General features: G+C 41.1%; 1 protein-coding gene across 1 annotated transcript in view; it reads left to right on the top strand.

Annotated features, from left to right (window-relative positions):
• Positions 1-679: 679 nt before the first annotated feature.
• PREP (prolyl endopeptidase) overlaps positions 680-17239 on the top strand; it is a 92422-nt gene continuing 75862 nt past the window's right edge. Inside the window, exons 1-6 of the mRNA XM_030489229.1 lie at positions 680-890; positions 2246-2320; positions 8508-8641; positions 11622-11752; positions 14496-14705; positions 15911-16032. Coding sequence (XP_030345089.1) covers positions 699-890; positions 2246-2320; positions 8508-8641; positions 11622-11752; positions 14496-14705; positions 15911-16032 — 864 coding nt within the window. The 5' untranslated portion in view covers positions 680-698. The remainder of the gene's footprint in view (positions 891-2245; positions 2321-8507; positions 8642-11621; positions 11753-14495; positions 14706-15910; positions 16033-17239) is intronic.

Here is a 17239-nt window from a genome sequence, read left to right on the forward strand (position 1 = left end):
TACCCTGGGTCACTACCTTGAAGGAAAATCCTGATGAAGGAAACACGTTTGCAAGTTTTCTGACCCAGAAAACTATAGTACAACAAACACCTGGCGGGTGAGCCCGAGGTCACCCACCTGAAACACCTCTAGTGGGTGCACTTTCACCCAGACCGGCTGCACAGGCTGCAGACCAGAGCTCCTGGCACAGTGGGTGAGCAGGACAAGCACCGGCCAGGCTGGTGTGCTGGAGCTTGGCCTGTGCTTTTAGGTGAAGGGGAGTTAGGCAGCGTGTGAAGCCTGTTCGAAATGGAAATGTACCCAAGTTTGGGTGAGCCTCGAGCCGCCTGAGCCCCCCCCCCCCCGTGAAACAGCTGCTGTTTTCCCGGCAGGGCACAGCCTGAGCTCCCCGCACGCGGTGCGTTAAGGCTGGGGAGTGAGAGGAAAAATAATCTGAAAGAATAAAAACCCATTATGGTTTTTTTAGCATTTAGTATAGGAAACACGGAACACGCTCGCCGAATGGTAACAAACAACACCGGCGCAGGTCGCTCCAGGCGGGGCGAGCACAGCCCAAGGGCGGCCCACACGCGCGCGGCCCGCCCCCCTCACCCGGCCCGGCGCCGCCTGCGCGGCTCTCCGCGGCCCGCCGGTGCCTGTGCGGCGGCTCCCTGCAGGCGGCGCTGTGCGGCTTGGCCCGCCGGCGGAGGGCGGGCCGGATGGCGGTGCCGCTCCGCCCGGGCCGCGCTGTGCGTCTGCTGGCGGCTGCCGCTACGGCCCGAGCCACAGCCCCGCGGCCGCTTCCGCGCATCCCTTCGTCCTACTCATCCTCTTCTTCTTCCCGTCTCTCTCGGCCGCCGCCCGCCATGCAGGCCTTCCAGTACCCGGAGGTGTACCGCGACGAGACGGCCGTGAGTACGACACTCGCCGGCGCAGCCCGCCGGCGTGTGGCGGCTGCCGGGCCCGGCCGCGGGACAGCCTCTCTCTCCAGCCCCTCGGTGCCGCGGTGGGCCGCCTCGGGGGAGGGGTGTTAGTGCTTCCTCGGCTTCAGGGCTTTGTTCGGCCTCGGCCGTTAAAACCCCAGCGCGCTCTCTTCAAAGGGTGTGGGGTTTTTGGCCGCCGTGGGCCGCGGCGGCTGCCGGGCGCTGGTTAAAAGGAGGATTCGTGGCCGTCGTGCCGGTGCCTGCGGGCACGTCCCGCGTGTGCGGGGCCGGCGCCGCCGACCGAGGCGGGCTGGCGGGCTGTGAGCCGGGCCGGGGCCGCGGGGTAGCAGTGGGAGCGGGACCCGCGGCTGCCGGGCCGGGCGTGCAGATCCCGCCGCTTCGGTACGGCTGTGCGGACCGGGGAAGTCCAGGCCTCAGCAGGGCTGTAGCTGCGTGCAGCGGAACAGGTAGTCTGTTTTTGGATGATGGCACATCTGTAAAAGAGCCCCATCTCCTTGTGATCCATAGTAACTTGATACGCAAGGATTATGGTAGAAGTTTGGTTGAAATGGGTTTAGTTGTCTTTGCCTTCTGCAAAGGGCTGAGTACAGGATTTATTTACAGAACTAACATTACTTTTAAACCAAAATGTTTGCCAACATGAGCCAACACTGGAAAAACCTGAACTATTTGATTTCATAGTTGAGTGAAAGGCTGAACCATGCAACTCCTAACGGCAGGTGCCTCATCTTATTTTGTACACTGGAGGAAAGAAGCAGATAAATTCAACCATGTGGGTTAGTCATTTCAGTTTTATTGGTTTGGTTTTTTGTTTGTTTGATTTTAATTTATATATGTACTTCACTCACATGTTTATGAGTAGCAATAGTAGGGCAAGCTAAACCAGAGACAGTCACATAAGCAGAAACTATATTTTGGGTGCATCCAGTAATCAGGTTTTGTGATTTGACTTGGACACCTGGATTTGGAGGAGGTTTTGGGGTTTTTTTAGGGGTTTTGGTTTGTTGTTGTTTCATGGTTTGTTTTTATTATTATTATTTCTTTATTAGTCTTATCTTGTACAAAGAATTTATATTCATGTTCTACATTTCCCTGGTGCTCTGTGTATTTTCTGAGGACAACTCTGCTGCCTTGGTGCCATCACCAAAGGATGGTAATGTTAGCAGCTCGTGTGAGCAAGGTGTTGCTTTTCTCGTCCTTTGCTTCTCAGCATTCTATGCTTTGGTGAAATTCCAAATACCCTTCATCTTGATGCCTGTCATTCCTTGATGAATAGTGTCTGTGCATATCTTTTTTTAAAGTACTCTCTTTTATAAATTCAGGTGTTGGATTATCATGGCTGTAAAATAAGTGACCCATACTGCTGGCTTGAAGATCCCGACAGCGAACAGACAAAGGTAACCTTTCTTTGCATGGGAATAGCTGTTTCAACGTGGTTCTCTTTTATAGACTAGGTGCATGGGTACTCTGTTTTTCAAAGACCTGCCAAGGCTTTTTGGCACCAATTTGACACCATTATTTTGTACCTTTGTGTTAATGGAGGAAAGACTAAAACACTTAGTATAACCTAGATAACAGAATTTGGAAAACTCAAGGCCTTGTATGGCCTTGGACCCATTTTTCTTAGACAATATGAATGCTCAAGATAGTGTCGTCACACTGAAGAGAAATCCTCTGTTTTTAGAATGCTTTATCCACTGTCCTAAGTGCATCTAAATAGTGCATCTATTTATTTGTCGTAATAAATAATAAATGCCATAATTGCCATAATAAAAAAGAGTAGAAAGAAAACTCCTTTGGCTTGCTTTCTTTGTACAGTGACAGTGTATGAATCTTCTATTTTCTTATCCCTTTTCAAAAAACAAACAGACAAACCTATTTTCCTCCTGAAGTTAGGCTTTATTAGTGTCTTTTATTACAGATTGCAGATGTTGCAGTGTTTTTCAGCCTGCAGTCTGGTGTAGCTAGCCTGTGCTGCTGGAATTGGTCTTTCGCTGAGAGATAATCCTGAAAAAGAACAAATGTGACTGTAAGCCAGTTCCTCTGATAGTCATGGCACAGGGCATTGCAGGGGTGATGGCCAAAAAGTGGTAGGTTGGCAGTGTGGGGGGGGGTTCCTCTGTAATGGCTAATAACTTTGTGATAACTGCAGTTCCAGCTCTAAACCACTGGTGTTTATCTAGTATGCGTTATTGTGCCAGAAGGATGATGGAGGGCAGGATCTCTGTTTAAAAATATTCTGCAGGGTGGCTTTCCATTAGTGAGATTCCTTCTAGGTTCTCTCATCTATACATCTTGATGAACTAGAGAGTGGTCAAATAGAACTTAATGTCTGTACAGTTAGGATCCAGTTCCATTCTTACAAATCTATCAGCATATATAAAGACTCATGTGGATTAAAAAGATCCATTTGGGAACAGGTTTTATTGAAAAACTCTGGCACTGACATTAACATTGAAAATTAGATATTTAGTAAGTTGGGAGTATTTTGATTTTCTGATTTTGGCATCCTTAAGAAACAATACACATACAATAGTTTGTGCCAGATTCAGAAGGATATATGTGTGGGGAGATATGGTTATGTCTTTCTTTCATAGAGGCCTTACAAATATCTATTAAAGTGGTTTTCAGGATCCTCTGGAAGAGTTGGGATTGAGAAAATGTCAAGACCTGACAGTGTTTAATATTCTCACAACACACTTGCTAACTTTTCTTAATAGTTTTATCTCCCAAGTTCTTGAGATAGTTAGCAGAACTCCTGCAGAATAGCCATTCTGCACCTACCAGATCAAAGAAGAACCAGACATTGGTATAGAGGCAATTGAATGACTGTGCAGGCTTCACAGAGAATTTGGAGCATGCTTTGTAGGCTTTTCAAGCCTTCGAGTCACTGACCGTGAGACCTGTGTCCTTCCCATTCTTCCTCCAAGTTGCTTTCTCTCTTTATGCAGTCCTTAGTATCCTAAACCTCCATTTATTTTGGAGAAAAGTCAGAATATCCTGTGTAAGTCTCCAACAATAGGCTACCTTTAATTTTCTACATGCTAAGTACAGAACTAGAAGAGGAATTGCTTGGTCATCCATGCTCATTTGTAGTGAAAGAGCCCTCATTTGGTTCCAGTTTACATGCTTGCTTGCTTGATTTGACTATGTGTAACACTGAAAATTCTGGTTTATATCAAAAATGGAGACTGATGTCATTCATTTACTAAGTTAGGAATCTTCCTGTGCATGCGAACAATTGAAATTATTTGGACGTGTGCTGTTGATTAGTTACACAAATATGTTGGAATTCTGCTTTTCTAGTCCTAGCAGAAATAGTCATGTCAAGCATAGGCATGGTCACAGGAAATAAATTGGTAGACCTTGCTTTGTTTCTGTGTTGATATGATTGGTGAAGCATCAAGTTTACTGTTTCTTGAAGCATGGCAAAAGAAGCAAAGGCAAGTGAGGTTGGTTTTAACTCTGGAATTTTCATGGTAGTTTCACCTGCTGCCCACTGTAGGGTTAACAGGGCTGTGACTGAAGGAAATTACTCACAACAGCTATGAGCATAAAGAATAGTGCTCATTGCTCCTGTGGCTAGTCCAAATGATCTTGTGGGCTCTGATAGTTAGCAACTTACAAACAAGTGAACATAGAAGGGTGGGGTTGGTGGGGTTTTTTGGTAATTGGCTTAATGGTACTTTTGCAGTGAGAGTACTGTACCTGATCCACTGTAGTTTGCAGGTTTCCGTCAAGTCAGGTAGTTCTTTGGTTTCTCTCTGTCCTCATTCTCCTTCTTGCACTAACAGGAATGCTTCTGTCTCTCCATTGCATGGGTATAGCCATGACAAGGTGATGTTCTGGTAGAGAAGCCTTTGGTGGATTAGTTTTTTATTGGTACATATGTTTAATTTAGGTCACCCCAAGGCCACATGATAGTTGGATCTAAGATGGTTCAGGAATGGGATCTTTCCTGCCCACAGCCTACTTTTAAGTAGGTGAAAGTCAAATAGGTCTAGAATTTCTTCAGCCGGGTCACTAATATGTTGTTATTTCATATATACCGTATATATAATCTGCTACAAAAAGGAAATTATTGAAATCTGCAGGTGGCTAAGCAAGACTCTTTCTTGTCAGATGCTCAGTCTTATTGCTGATTAAGCCTGTCATCAAGCCACATCCTCAATCTCTTTTGGAAAAGCTGTTGTTCAAGAAGTATCTGCTTTCATTTTCATGATTTACATGCTTTTTTTCACCTGTCAGTGCTTGGTTGGAGTAGTCATGCACAGCAATAAGCAAACAGAACTCCTTTCTCCAGATACATAAATAAAAACTGAGCCCCTGGTCAGATGGGAAAGTTCCTACCTCACTTTGTAGAGAGGAAGTGGAGAATGTGGGTTTGTGCTTTGCTGCTATTTGGCATTGACCTTCAAGATAGACTGAGGAATTATCCCCAGTATAGTTGAAAAGTTGTGCTACACTGGTAAAACACTTCTGGTGACGATGCAGGTCACAGCTGCAAACGTACGCTTTTACTGTCGTCTTGGGTTTGACTTGGGTGGACTTTTCAACTTCTTGGTTTGTTTTTACACTTTGTGGGAAATAAGCAATTTTTTAGACCATAGCAAAGTCTTTCACTTAGACCCTTATTCTGTCCTTTCTTCTGCTAGCAACTTCTGTCCTGGTTCAAGGCTTACAATCAATTGACAGATATAGATTTCTACAGGCAAAATGAGAATCTTTCTCTATAGGCTTATGAAGATGCACAGTTACTGTTAGCCCTATAGCCTGGATGGCGTCTGTTCAGCTCAGCATGGTTGATGGAGTTGTTTACTCTGAAAGTTTCTGCTGACATCTGTTCCTGCACTTTACCTAGAGCAATATTTCAATTATGTATTGCCTTTTGAACATAAGCGCAATCTTGTGCTCAAAAGTGTAAGAACAATAGAGTTCCCAAACTGGGCTGGATTCTTCTTGGTGGAACTCGTTCAAAAACCTGTAATTCCTACCTCCTTTTTCAGATAGCAGTGTCATTCCCTTTTACAAATAGTCTTGGAATCTTTGGTGCATACTAAAGGGAAAGGGGAAAACGATACTAAGTTTCTGTAAAAGCACAATTACTAGCAATTCAGCTGTGAGTGCAGTAGTTAGTATGTAAGCATGCTCTTGTGCATGCTTACAATGCTTGTAAAGAAAAGTTTGTGTCTCCTCTTTGAATGAAATGCAAGTAATAAAAGCAGATGTGGTAAGATGTGGCTGTGCAGTTAAAAGTGAGTAACACATTTCTAGTATACCCTTACAACAATGTTACTGTTTCGATTGGGCTGTTGATATATGAAACAGAGATGTGTGCCAGTTTCTGTCCAGTAAATGCAACTGAAAAGTGCTTTTTGCCCATCCAGTGCAATGGATGGTTTTATACATGGTTTTTTAAGACATCTTTTCTCTGAAAATGTCACAGCAATTTGATTAGTTTATTTGTGTAGCATGTGCTGTCTAGATTTTTGTGTATGTGGTCTTTAAAATTTACTTTTCCATTTAGAGGAAACAAATTCAGATACACATAATTCTTGGGTAGATTTCATTAACTTCTTCCATTATGTGATTGGGGGGTGGTTTTAGAGGTACAGTGTAAAGGCTGCATGTCATTTTTTGCTTACCACTGGGATGTGCTGTGCTGCCATGCTGGGCGTTAAAGCTGTCTATGCCACTGTGATCCTCAAAGGGAGAACAGAAGTAAAAATTTGCCTTTCTTTGGCAATGCATTCACCTCTTCCCAAGGAATCGTTTTCTGATTTGATTCTTGCTGATGCATAAAGTCTAATTTTGAGTAAAGGTCCAAAAGTCATCATTGTTAGCCTGCTGAATCTGTTCCTTTTCAGTGCTGTAATGCTTGCTTTTTTATGTCGTGCTTGCGTGGTGACTTGTGTGTAGCCAAACCACGTGTTCTTAAACTAGTATGTTTCAGCACTTAGCCAAGTGCTCTTAGAGCATTACTAATTCTGCACTCATGTGTTTAAAGCTTATCAGTTTCTGTATGCTTTGCTAGGCATGAACAAACACATCTCAGGTGGAGACTGACTATAATTAATGCAGTTTCTCCTTTGTCTTTTGGCCTGACAAGCCTCTGAAAACACAGTTTGGCATGTAGCGCAGCTCTTGGCTATGCACTGCTGTGTCAGCAAGACAAATGAGAGGGAGAGTGTCTCTCTACTTACCCCATGTGCTCACTTCTCACCATGTGACATGTCTGCAAAATGCTGCTGAAAGAGTTTTATGTTGTATTCTTTCCTCTTTTCACCTGAAGAATTGGTAAATGAGTAAACATTCATAGCAGTTAGTGAATGTGTGCCAGGCACTATGTACAGCAGCTGGCTTTTCTGAAGAACTGTGAAACACAAGTTGTGAAATATGGATTGTAGCCCTGATGTTTCCGTGGGTCATGCCCTGCAGTACAGTTCACTGTTGTCCTAAGTAGTTGTCTTGTGTTCATCTTCTTGTTGTGTGACTGATTCATGACGGGTAGAAACAATAGCATCTTTCAGAGCAACTGGTAAAGAGACCTGTGTAAGCGAGAGATGAGTGGACAGGGTTTCAGGCTGGAGGCAAGAGGCTGGGGTCCGAGAGTGATACTGCAGCCATCATTGCGATATCTGGTTATGAATCACAACCACTCACACTGTGTCCTGTCCTTCCTGCTCTATGTTAGAGACTGAAGAGCCTGCATGTCTGCTTCTTAGTAGCTGTGGTTGCCCTTAAGATGCTTAGGTATTAATTTTATGTTAGTGTACTGTGCTATAAATAGGGATGGTGGAACACTGAGTGCCATTTTTTTCTGTGCATGCCATGGGAGCGGCAGCCTATACAAACAGCTGGAGTAGTAATGGTTTTGGCCACTGTCCTTAAGTGTTTGTGACTGAGAAAAAGAAATCAGACTCCTCAAAGCTATCTTCTCCAAGATTGGGTACTCTTGCCTTTTGTATCTAAGAACTGTTCTGTGAACAGTGCTTTGACCTTTCCAGGAAATACTGTATGGGACAAATCCTCTGTGTTATGTTAATAGGATGAACAGATGGTGCACATGATGTTTTGTATCATCTTTCATCCCTTTCCCACTCTTGAAATAATAGTGCTGTCTGTGGGCAAAAGGGATTCTCTTCTTTATCCATTTCTTAATCTATTGTAGAGTATTGGAGTGATGTATATTTGTGATGAAGTAAGGGAAGATGGTATGTCTTGGGTATATACTGTAGCTTTTCTATGCCATTTAGACAAATATAAAGAGAGTTTTTAAAAACATGAGGCTTGGGTTTTGGTTTTTTTTTAAAGAGAATGGCAGGAATCTGAGCTGTCTTTGGCCAGAACACTGGCTTCCTCAGTGCATGCCCTAGAGAGAAGTTATTCAGGATATAAGATCAGTTTTATTACAGTATTGCAGCATAATGTAAATGTGTAAGAATCTTCAGGTGTGACACTCTATATGACTTACATGGGGGGAAGATGGCTGTGATGAATTGCTTCAGAAAATAGTGTTTTCTGTGGGAAATATGTGTTTCTGCTTGAGTTCATGTCTCTTTTGGGGGGATTGTTTTCTTTCAGGCATTTGTGGAGGCTCAGAACAAGCTTACAGTACCCTTTCTTGAGCAGTGTCCTGTCAGAGGATTGTTCAAAGAACGAATGACTGAACTCTACGATTATCCTAAGTACAGTTGCCACTTCAAAAAAGGAAAAAGGTATGTGAGGAATGTCTTTGTAGGTGGTGATGAATGTGAAGCAAGTCAAAAGCAACTACTAGTAAGGAAATCAAACGATAAATTATATTTGTATTAATTCCTTTGTAGTTGGGAAGTAGGAAAAGTAAGCCAATGTTGGTATATATGGTTGCATGGTGCAGAGCACAAGGTGCTTGGCTGTCTCCTGTTCCCAATCATATAATCTTCTTGGGTTTTTTTGTTGTCTTTTCGTTTTACAGGAAGATTTGTGAGTTTATCAAAACTCAGACAACTTTATAGAATGACTATTGTAAAAGTAAAACTTTGAGGAGTTCCTTTCAGGTTTCATCACTGTCAGTATAGTTAAAGGCATTTGATGCTGAAAACAGCACAAGTCTGTCATATGCATGTTGTTCTAAATATTTGCTAAAACACTAATCTTATGTTGGTTGTACTTTGAGCAGCCGGTAGGATTTTTGTTTAGTCATAGCCAGTGGGATTCTCTTCTGAAAAACTGGTCCTGTACCTGAAGAGGATAGGGGAAGAATCATTTGGTGGACTTAAGGCAACTGATGTAGAAAGATCTGTCTTCTAAGAAATAAACAAACCTTGCTATATTCCAGTATCTAGCCTACTTGTTTTAATGCTGTGGTTAGGCAAAGAGATGGTGCTTACCCGAGGTCTGGAGACTGCAGCTGCTACTCAATTTTGTGACCTCTTTGAGAAACTCTAGCAATCTCCTAGAGGAAGGGAGTAAAGGGATTAAACTGCTGGTTAACTTAGTAACATCTAAAGACTGTTTTAGCAGTTGAAAAAGAGGTAGTGTTAAACAACTAGCCATTCTTAAATCATGTGAAACACAAATTATCTTTTGTGGTATTTTGCATTTGTTTCATCTTTGTTGAGTGGGCACGCAGACATGCCAGCTATGTTTTTACTGTCATCCATAGGAAAGAGAAGAAGATGTCTCATTGCCTTAAGATTTCTGCACAGATATTGGGGGAAATCTGCTACTCTTTAGTCATCTGTCCTATGCTGTGAGGGGAATGTGGATACTTGTTACTAAGGGAGGAAAAGTCTCTACTGTGTGTGTTTTTTGTAAAGTACACTGTGAGGAGTGAACCCAAGCTGATGTTGATTTAATTTGTCACTGATGTAGCATAGCATGTGAGCGTGAGGTTTAAGCCCAGAAGCCATGGAGATGTTTAGGTCACTGCTGCATCCAGAGTAGGCCTTTTTGAGCCAGTCAGGCAAAGAATATTTTGTATGTGATGCTCATGCAGATGTAGCTGTGCTGAATCTGATTCTGAAGCAGGCCTGGTCAGTAACTGCTCTGGATTCTTGGACCCATTCTCCCTGTACAGTGCAAACATGCCTGCGTGTGGTTATCTTCAATGCTGTTGAAATTTGATGTTGCAGGAGTGTTCATGGCAGTGATGAATATGGTCTCCACTAGAGATACGTCTTAATTTGATGCAACTCACTGTCCTCCAGGAAGAACATTTATGCCAGGAGCTTAATGTGCTTTAGCTTGTGACATTTTGTTTTGATTTTAATAGATGTCTTCTTAGGGTTTTTTTTTAGTGTTAGTCTTATTTATTGACCCATTCTAAACTTAAATCACAGTTGTTTAAAAATCATGTGTTGTGGTGTTTGAGGTGATCAAGAGGGCTCTACCAAGTTAAGTAACATTTAGTAAGGGGCAGGGAGAGGAACTGTTCTATTTGAAGAACTATCTAAACTTCCCATGACACATGGAAATTCTTAAATTTAATTACTCCAGTTTTCTGCTAAAGAATAGCAGCTAAAGACAGTGTCTGAAATGCTGTTCTGTAGAATCTGCAGAAGGGAAGAGTGCTCAGGGAGGTGCTCTGTCTCTCACATTGTTTGACCTTTGCTTCCAAGCTTATTGCCCAGTATTTCAGAGGTGAAATTGGCTAGAAAATGTATGGTCAAATGGAAAACTATGTATCTTTTTCTTCTATTCCTTTGAATCTTTCAATTTTGTCACTCACTGAACATTATTGTTAGTATTTGAACATATTACTAGTTCAGATTGTTAGCCAGGCCTTTGTGAGTGTAGTTCTCCCTTCTGGGTTTACCAGGTTCCCACAGTTGTATTCAAATACTGCAGAGTCTCGGGGAATATGTAAACTTACGTAAACTTAGGTTTGAACGTTACTGCATAAATTCCCCTGTTCCTCCAGGTGAAACTGCTATTTGATTCGTTAAGTCACGGGTTTGTGTAGTAAAACTCAGAAGTCCTATGAAAGAAGAAAAGTGTAGTACGTATAAATTGCATAGAGTTATTAATTTTTTGAGCTCTGTACCATCTTACAATGTGAAGAGTATCCCTCACTAAAGAGAATTCTGTAATTCTCTGCTTCTACAACTTTTTCAAAACACACAGTTTTAGGGACAGTGGGAAATACAGATGAAACAATTTCAGTTGTTTCATTTAAACATCTGTCTGCCACTGGATGCAGATTGAAAGTAGCTGTATGAATAACAAAGCTTAGAACAGGAAATGGGAACCTGTGCCAATACTTGTAACAGAGAAATGATGAGGCTGCCAGAGCTGTTTAACATAGCAAGTATGTAGGATTTGTAGTATACTTGGCTTTGTTTGAAATGAACTGTGTCAAATGCAGCTTTTGTTTTTAAAAGATGTTTTGGATATATCCTACAGTCTCTACTATACAATCTGTATCACTGGGGTGAGATTCCTCTCATTTTTAGAGGCCTAGAGATTGATGTCTGGGCTTCCTCTGTACTAAGCGGGAGAAAAAGACACCTACAGGGGGTGGTTAAATCTCTGATGGCCGCAGAGGAAACCATGATTCCTACTCTGCCTTGAAGCTTGTGTTTGCCTTATATATTTACCCGTCTTTTTTTTTTCTTTCCCCCTCCCCCCCCATTTTATGACAATCTCATACAAGCTTTTCATGTTTGTCTAGCTGTAAGTTCTTCGTACTTATTTTTCCCTCTTGTGTTCTTTTAGGTATTTCCACTTCTACAATACAGGACTGCAGAACCAGCGAGTTTTATATGTACAAGATTCCTTGGATGCCGATGCCAAAGTTTTTCTTGATCCAAATAAGCTTTCTGATGATGGCACTGTGGCTTTACGAGGTCAGTGAGATGGTAGTTCCTGCTGAATAAGCCTGGGTCTTTAGCAGAAGTCGGAAATGGTTTCCAGTTCTTCACCTAGAAATGTATAGCTAGAGTTGCTTGTTTTAATTAAAGTAGTCACAATAGACATATGTGGATTTGTATAGTGTTTCAGGGGAATACTTCTAAATCTGCATTGTATTCACAATTAACTTGGTTCAGTTTCTCAACATCTTTTCACAATTCTGTAGCGAGTTTCCACTGAAATATGAACAGATCTTGAGGCTGTCCATAGCAAGGAAAAAAAGTGTATATATTTATATTGACTAATTTTCTTAAAATTGTATTTTGCATCTTTAACACAAGCCAGTAAGTTAGAGACTGTGGAGGAATGTAACATTAACTTTTATGAGAATCACAAAATTACTTGTATTTACTTCGTTGCTTTTAAACTTGTGTTAGCTGCCCATTTTCCCACTCCCTATTGGGTTATTGTAGAAGCAAGGGTCTTGGACCTAGAAGCTTTTAAATCTGTTCAAGACCAGCTGATAAAAATAAAGGGCAGAATCAGAATTAGTGGATGCATCTTTAAGTGTGACCTAGTTGGAAAGAATCAATATGACTTTCCTTAGTGAGAAACCTTGCCTTGAACTGTGGGTATAAGGAATTGAGTTCATATAATCTTTCTGTATTTCTAAAAAGCTTATGACAAAGTTTCTTTCCAAATGCTCTTAGAGAACCAACAGCCACGGAACAGGAGGAGGAAACTCCTGGTGTTGATAAATAATTCATTTAAAGGCAGAGACAGGAATAACTGATAAACTGTCAAAGTAGAAATCACAAGTAGAGTTCTGTCAGGGGCTATGCTAGGACTCACACTGTTCACTATGTTCATATTTATTAGAAAAACGAGTGAGCAGTGAGGCAGCAGTGTTGATGAAGATACAAAGTTATTCCGGGTGAAAGCTGAAGAATGACTGAAGAGCTGCAAGAAGACCTTTGCAATAGCACATGGGCAATAAATGAACAGGTAGAAGTCTCTGTGCAGATAAATTAAGTGAAGCACAGGGACAAGCAATCCTAATCTCATTTGTAGAGGAATGGATGGAATGGACTCTGAACTGACCATGACCACTTGGGAACAATTCTTAGTCTGTAAGAGTTCCATGAAAATGTCAGCCTGGTTCTCAGTAGCAGCCAAACAAGCACATCAAGTATCAGAAATTATTAAGAAGGAAATAGAGAATAAAACAGAAAACAGCCCTGAGGTTTATAGAATATCACTGAATACTAAATATAGTTCCAGTTCCCTCAGCTCAAAAGGGGCTCTGAAATACATTTCAGAGGAGGGCAGTGGGAACAATCAAGAGCACAGAGCAAAGGTCAGAGACAATTGAGTATGCTTGGATCAATCAGCTTCGAAAAGGGACCATTTACAAGGTATATAATAGAGGTCTACAGAATCATTTGTGGCATGCAGTAGCATGGAGAGAGAGTGAAGAGGGGTTGGTTAATCATACTTTTTCTATTACAAGAATGAGGAGATATCAAATTAAGGCAGTGGAGTCGAGTCCAGAGCAAATAAAAGAAGGTGATGGTTCATTCCACAGTAGATTTGTAGAACCCCTTACCAATGGACGTTGGTGGTGCAAAAAATGGGTTTAAAGGCAAGCCAAACAAGGTCAAGGAAGAGGGAAGCATTGAGGATTATTAACCAGCTACTTCATGGAAATAAAGTCTCCTAAGCTAAAAGCAGTCAGAGGTTGCAAGAATGAGGAAAATACTACTTGTGCTTGCATGTTCCTACTCTTATAGGCATCTCATTGAGGACTACTAGGTGGAATCATGTTCTGAATCAGAATGGCCACTTTTGTGTTCTTACGGGGGAGAGTATGTTAGGAAGGCATGGTGGTGCCTCTCAAACCTACGACTTCTATTAAATGCATCTTGTTTGTGTGGGTTTTCAGTAGCTTGAGGTCTGTACAGGCCTATGATAATTCAGTCTTCTCACTTGAGTTGGATTTGCAAGAGTGAGTTTGATACTTGTCAGCTATGACGGACGCTCTTGAATTTTTTTCAGAATCATGTTTTCCTCAGTTTTGAAAGAGCAATATATATATATCAAAGCTTTTAGTAAAGAATACTGGGGATTAATCCATTTGCATCTAGTGGCAAATTTTTCCAGTTACTTCTGTTTTGATGGTTTCCGCAGGGTCTAGTTTTCAGTGACTCCAATATTGAAGTGTTATTTGCTTTATTTCAGGATGCATTGCTTGCATCTCAGTTTCTGTTGACTTCTTTGGTACCGTTTCTCTCCTGAAATCTCACTTTAAGTTCTCTACCTGTGTGCATTTTCAGTCTCCACTTCTTCTCCCCCAAACTCGGGGAAGGAGAAGTTATTCTTACTCAAATCATAATTCAGTAGTTGGGGATAAGTGATATATGCATGATTTCTAAGTATGCATGCCTAAACTCATATCTGTGAACTACTCGAAGTCCACAGAGACTAGAGAAGTTCTGTGAATCCCAAGTGATAGCAGATGCAGTTGCTTGCACTGTCTTTTAGAGAACATACCCTCTTCTCTCAGTGTTCACTGAACACAATTCTTTTAACTATTTCCTGATTTCACCTCTCTTTCGTTGGGATTCGGCTAGCATGTAGTAAATAATAAAAAGTTGTGTGGCAAAATAACCAGCACTTTCTTGAAAATATTGATCCCTTGTTCTGGTTCTTACTTGATTTTGTTTGACTCCAATTTCCTAGGTTATGCATTCAGTGAAGATGGTGAATACTTTGCATATGGCCTGAGTTCTAGTGGCTCTGATTGGGTTACTATCAAGTTTATGAAAGTAGAAGGTCCTGAGGACCTTCCTGACACACTGGAGAGAGTTAAATTTAGTTGCATGGCATGGACTCATGATGGAAAAGGCATGTTCTATAACTGCTACCCAAAACAAGATGGGAAAAGCGATGGTAAGTATGGCTGTACTAATTGCATGCTATGTGGAAGCAAAATTACCTTTTCAGTAAATTCCAAAAAACAATTAGCTCTGTTAGATTATATTGAAATAACTAGCTGTACTATTTTATACAATTAGATACCAGGTTATGTCTTGTATGACCAAAACCTATGCTCAGTTAGTGTGAGTATCCTCTTGTCTATCTGTTCCTGTCTGTCTCTTAAAAGTTTGCTGCTCTTTTTTCTCTGCAGTGATTTACTTAGCTTTCATACAAAGTGTATGAAAGGCTGGAATTTGATGTCTGGTGATCACTTGCTTAGATCTCCTTATGCGTGTGTGTGGGCTAGGTGAACTGGCTTGGGAGATTGATGAATAGCAATCTGGGGCATAAGGTTTTTGTTATTCAGCCAGATTAATTCATCTGTGGTTCACAGCACAGCAACACAAAACGTTTATGCTAGCAAAGTTCAAGGAGCAGTGCACAAAGTGGAATAAATTGCTGAGGAGCGTCAGTACGGAAGGAATTTAGCAGCTCTTATTGTAAGGCAGTGCTGCTGATAAGTTTCTTCTGGAGCTGTGCTCTTCGTTAAACCTTGGAGAGAGCCTGAATTTTGCCTCTGTGTTTGCTTTTGCAGCCTATAATTTTGCCAGACTTGCAAGTTAGATACCGACCTTGTGTTTTTTACTTTTAATTATGTTTGTAGTTCAGAAGGTGAAGTGTTGGAACAACAACTACAACAACAACAAAATAATCAAGTAGCACCTCATGCAGTGCTTTAAAAGATTTCTTTTAATTTGTTTTCAGCAAATGGAAAAATGAAGGTTTCTGGGAATCTTAATTAGCAATCAGTCTCCCTTAGTTGCCCAGGGTGAAATGGGACCAAAAACATTAGAGGGTGTCAGGGATTGTTGTTTTCCTTTGCTTGGTGAATATTTATAGAAAACAGATCTTGAAATGATAAATCTTTAAATTCAAAGAATGTATCGTTAGCAATAAAAGGAAAGGGTAACAGGTTTGCAGCGTGGTTTGAAGTTCTGTTTTGTCTTGTAGGGGGGTGTTTGTTTCGAGGTGAATGGTTGTAGAGTGAGCCATTCCTAGTTCTTTCTGCTGAATTACTCTTTTATATGCAAAGGAATACAGAATTTTCTAAGGGTTTTGTTTGGTTGTTGTTGGATTTCCTTGAGAACTAATTGGTTTAAATATCTTCATTTCACTAGGCACTGAGACCTCCACTAATCTGCACCAAAAGCTGCATTATCACGTATTAGGAACTAACCAGTCAGAAGATATCCTGTGTGCTGAATTTCCCGATGAGCCAAAATGGATGGGTGGAGCTGAGGTATGGTGAACACCCTGAAGCTTGTCATCATTATGTTCAGTTTTTCAGTTTCTAACACTGATACGAATTGGAAAACATTTTGTTAAATGCTTTTCATAAGTGTTGCAGAGTCGGTCATTAAGCTAAGAATCATTGACTAAGAATTGCTGAAAATAAGATTGTTTAATTTGCTTTAAATTGGTCCTCAAGCCTGTAATGACACAATCACATACCCTTTTTCTTCACTGAGGACACTTCAGTGATACACATTCCAGGACAGAGAAGGATCATTTGATGGACAATGTATCAGTGTTCTTGTTTCTTCTTAGTCAGTGTTGAGCTGCAGCCTTCAGTCTCTGCACAAAAAGCTTATTCCAATAATCAGCATGGCTAGATATTCCTTGCCATGTTTTGTTTTTTTTTTAATTTAGATTTATTTTTGTGATGTCTTTCCTGAAAATGAAATACATCTATTCTGCTTACTTGAAGAATGGAGGCATGCAGGTTAAAACCTGTTAATACTGTGTGCAAAGTTAGAGACTTAACAGTTTCCCTACAACAAGTTTTATCAGCACAAATACAGTGTGGACTGTGTTATTGGAACTGGGACAAGTGACTGGGACAAGTGACAAAATAAGCTTAAGCTTATTTTATTCAACTAGTACGATATTGTGAACCAAATGTGATAGGTAACCATGCTTTATTCTTTCCATGAATGATTCAAAAGACCCTAAGTTTTGTAATTAATGTGTGTTTTATTCTTCATATTAGACTTAACAGTGCTTGATTGAAGACACTGTTCTAAGCGTTGGAATGTAGCAGTGGTCATTGTGTTTATGCAGGAACTGATGTGTTCTTTGCAGTGGATAAAAACCTGTTGTAGTTCTTCATACTCTCCTAGCTACTGTGTTTAATCAGTACATTTCATTTCTGTATAGGGTCTCTTTTGGTTTGATGCTTTTTATGAAAATGAACTGGTTTTGCTCTGATCATTTCCTAGAACTACTTTTCCCTGTGATCATCAAATATGACATTTTTCAACACATCAACCCGTGAATATGTTGGGGGTTTCTTTTCTGTGGCCTGCCAGAAAAGTTCATTCAAAGAATTTGAACAGTGGGAGTCAAAATGAGAGAATGAGCGAGAATGTGAAAGGCTCCTCAGCAAGGTGACCACACTGAGCTTTCTTTATACGAATCAGACTTATCTGTAGGTTCTGTGAATAAAC

This window comes from Strigops habroptila, chromosome 6, assembly GCF_004027225.2.
Source record: "Strigops habroptila isolate Jane chromosome 6, bStrHab1.2.pri, whole genome shotgun sequence".
Taxonomy (NCBI): domain Eukaryota; kingdom Metazoa; phylum Chordata; class Aves; order Psittaciformes; family Psittacidae; genus Strigops; species Strigops habroptila.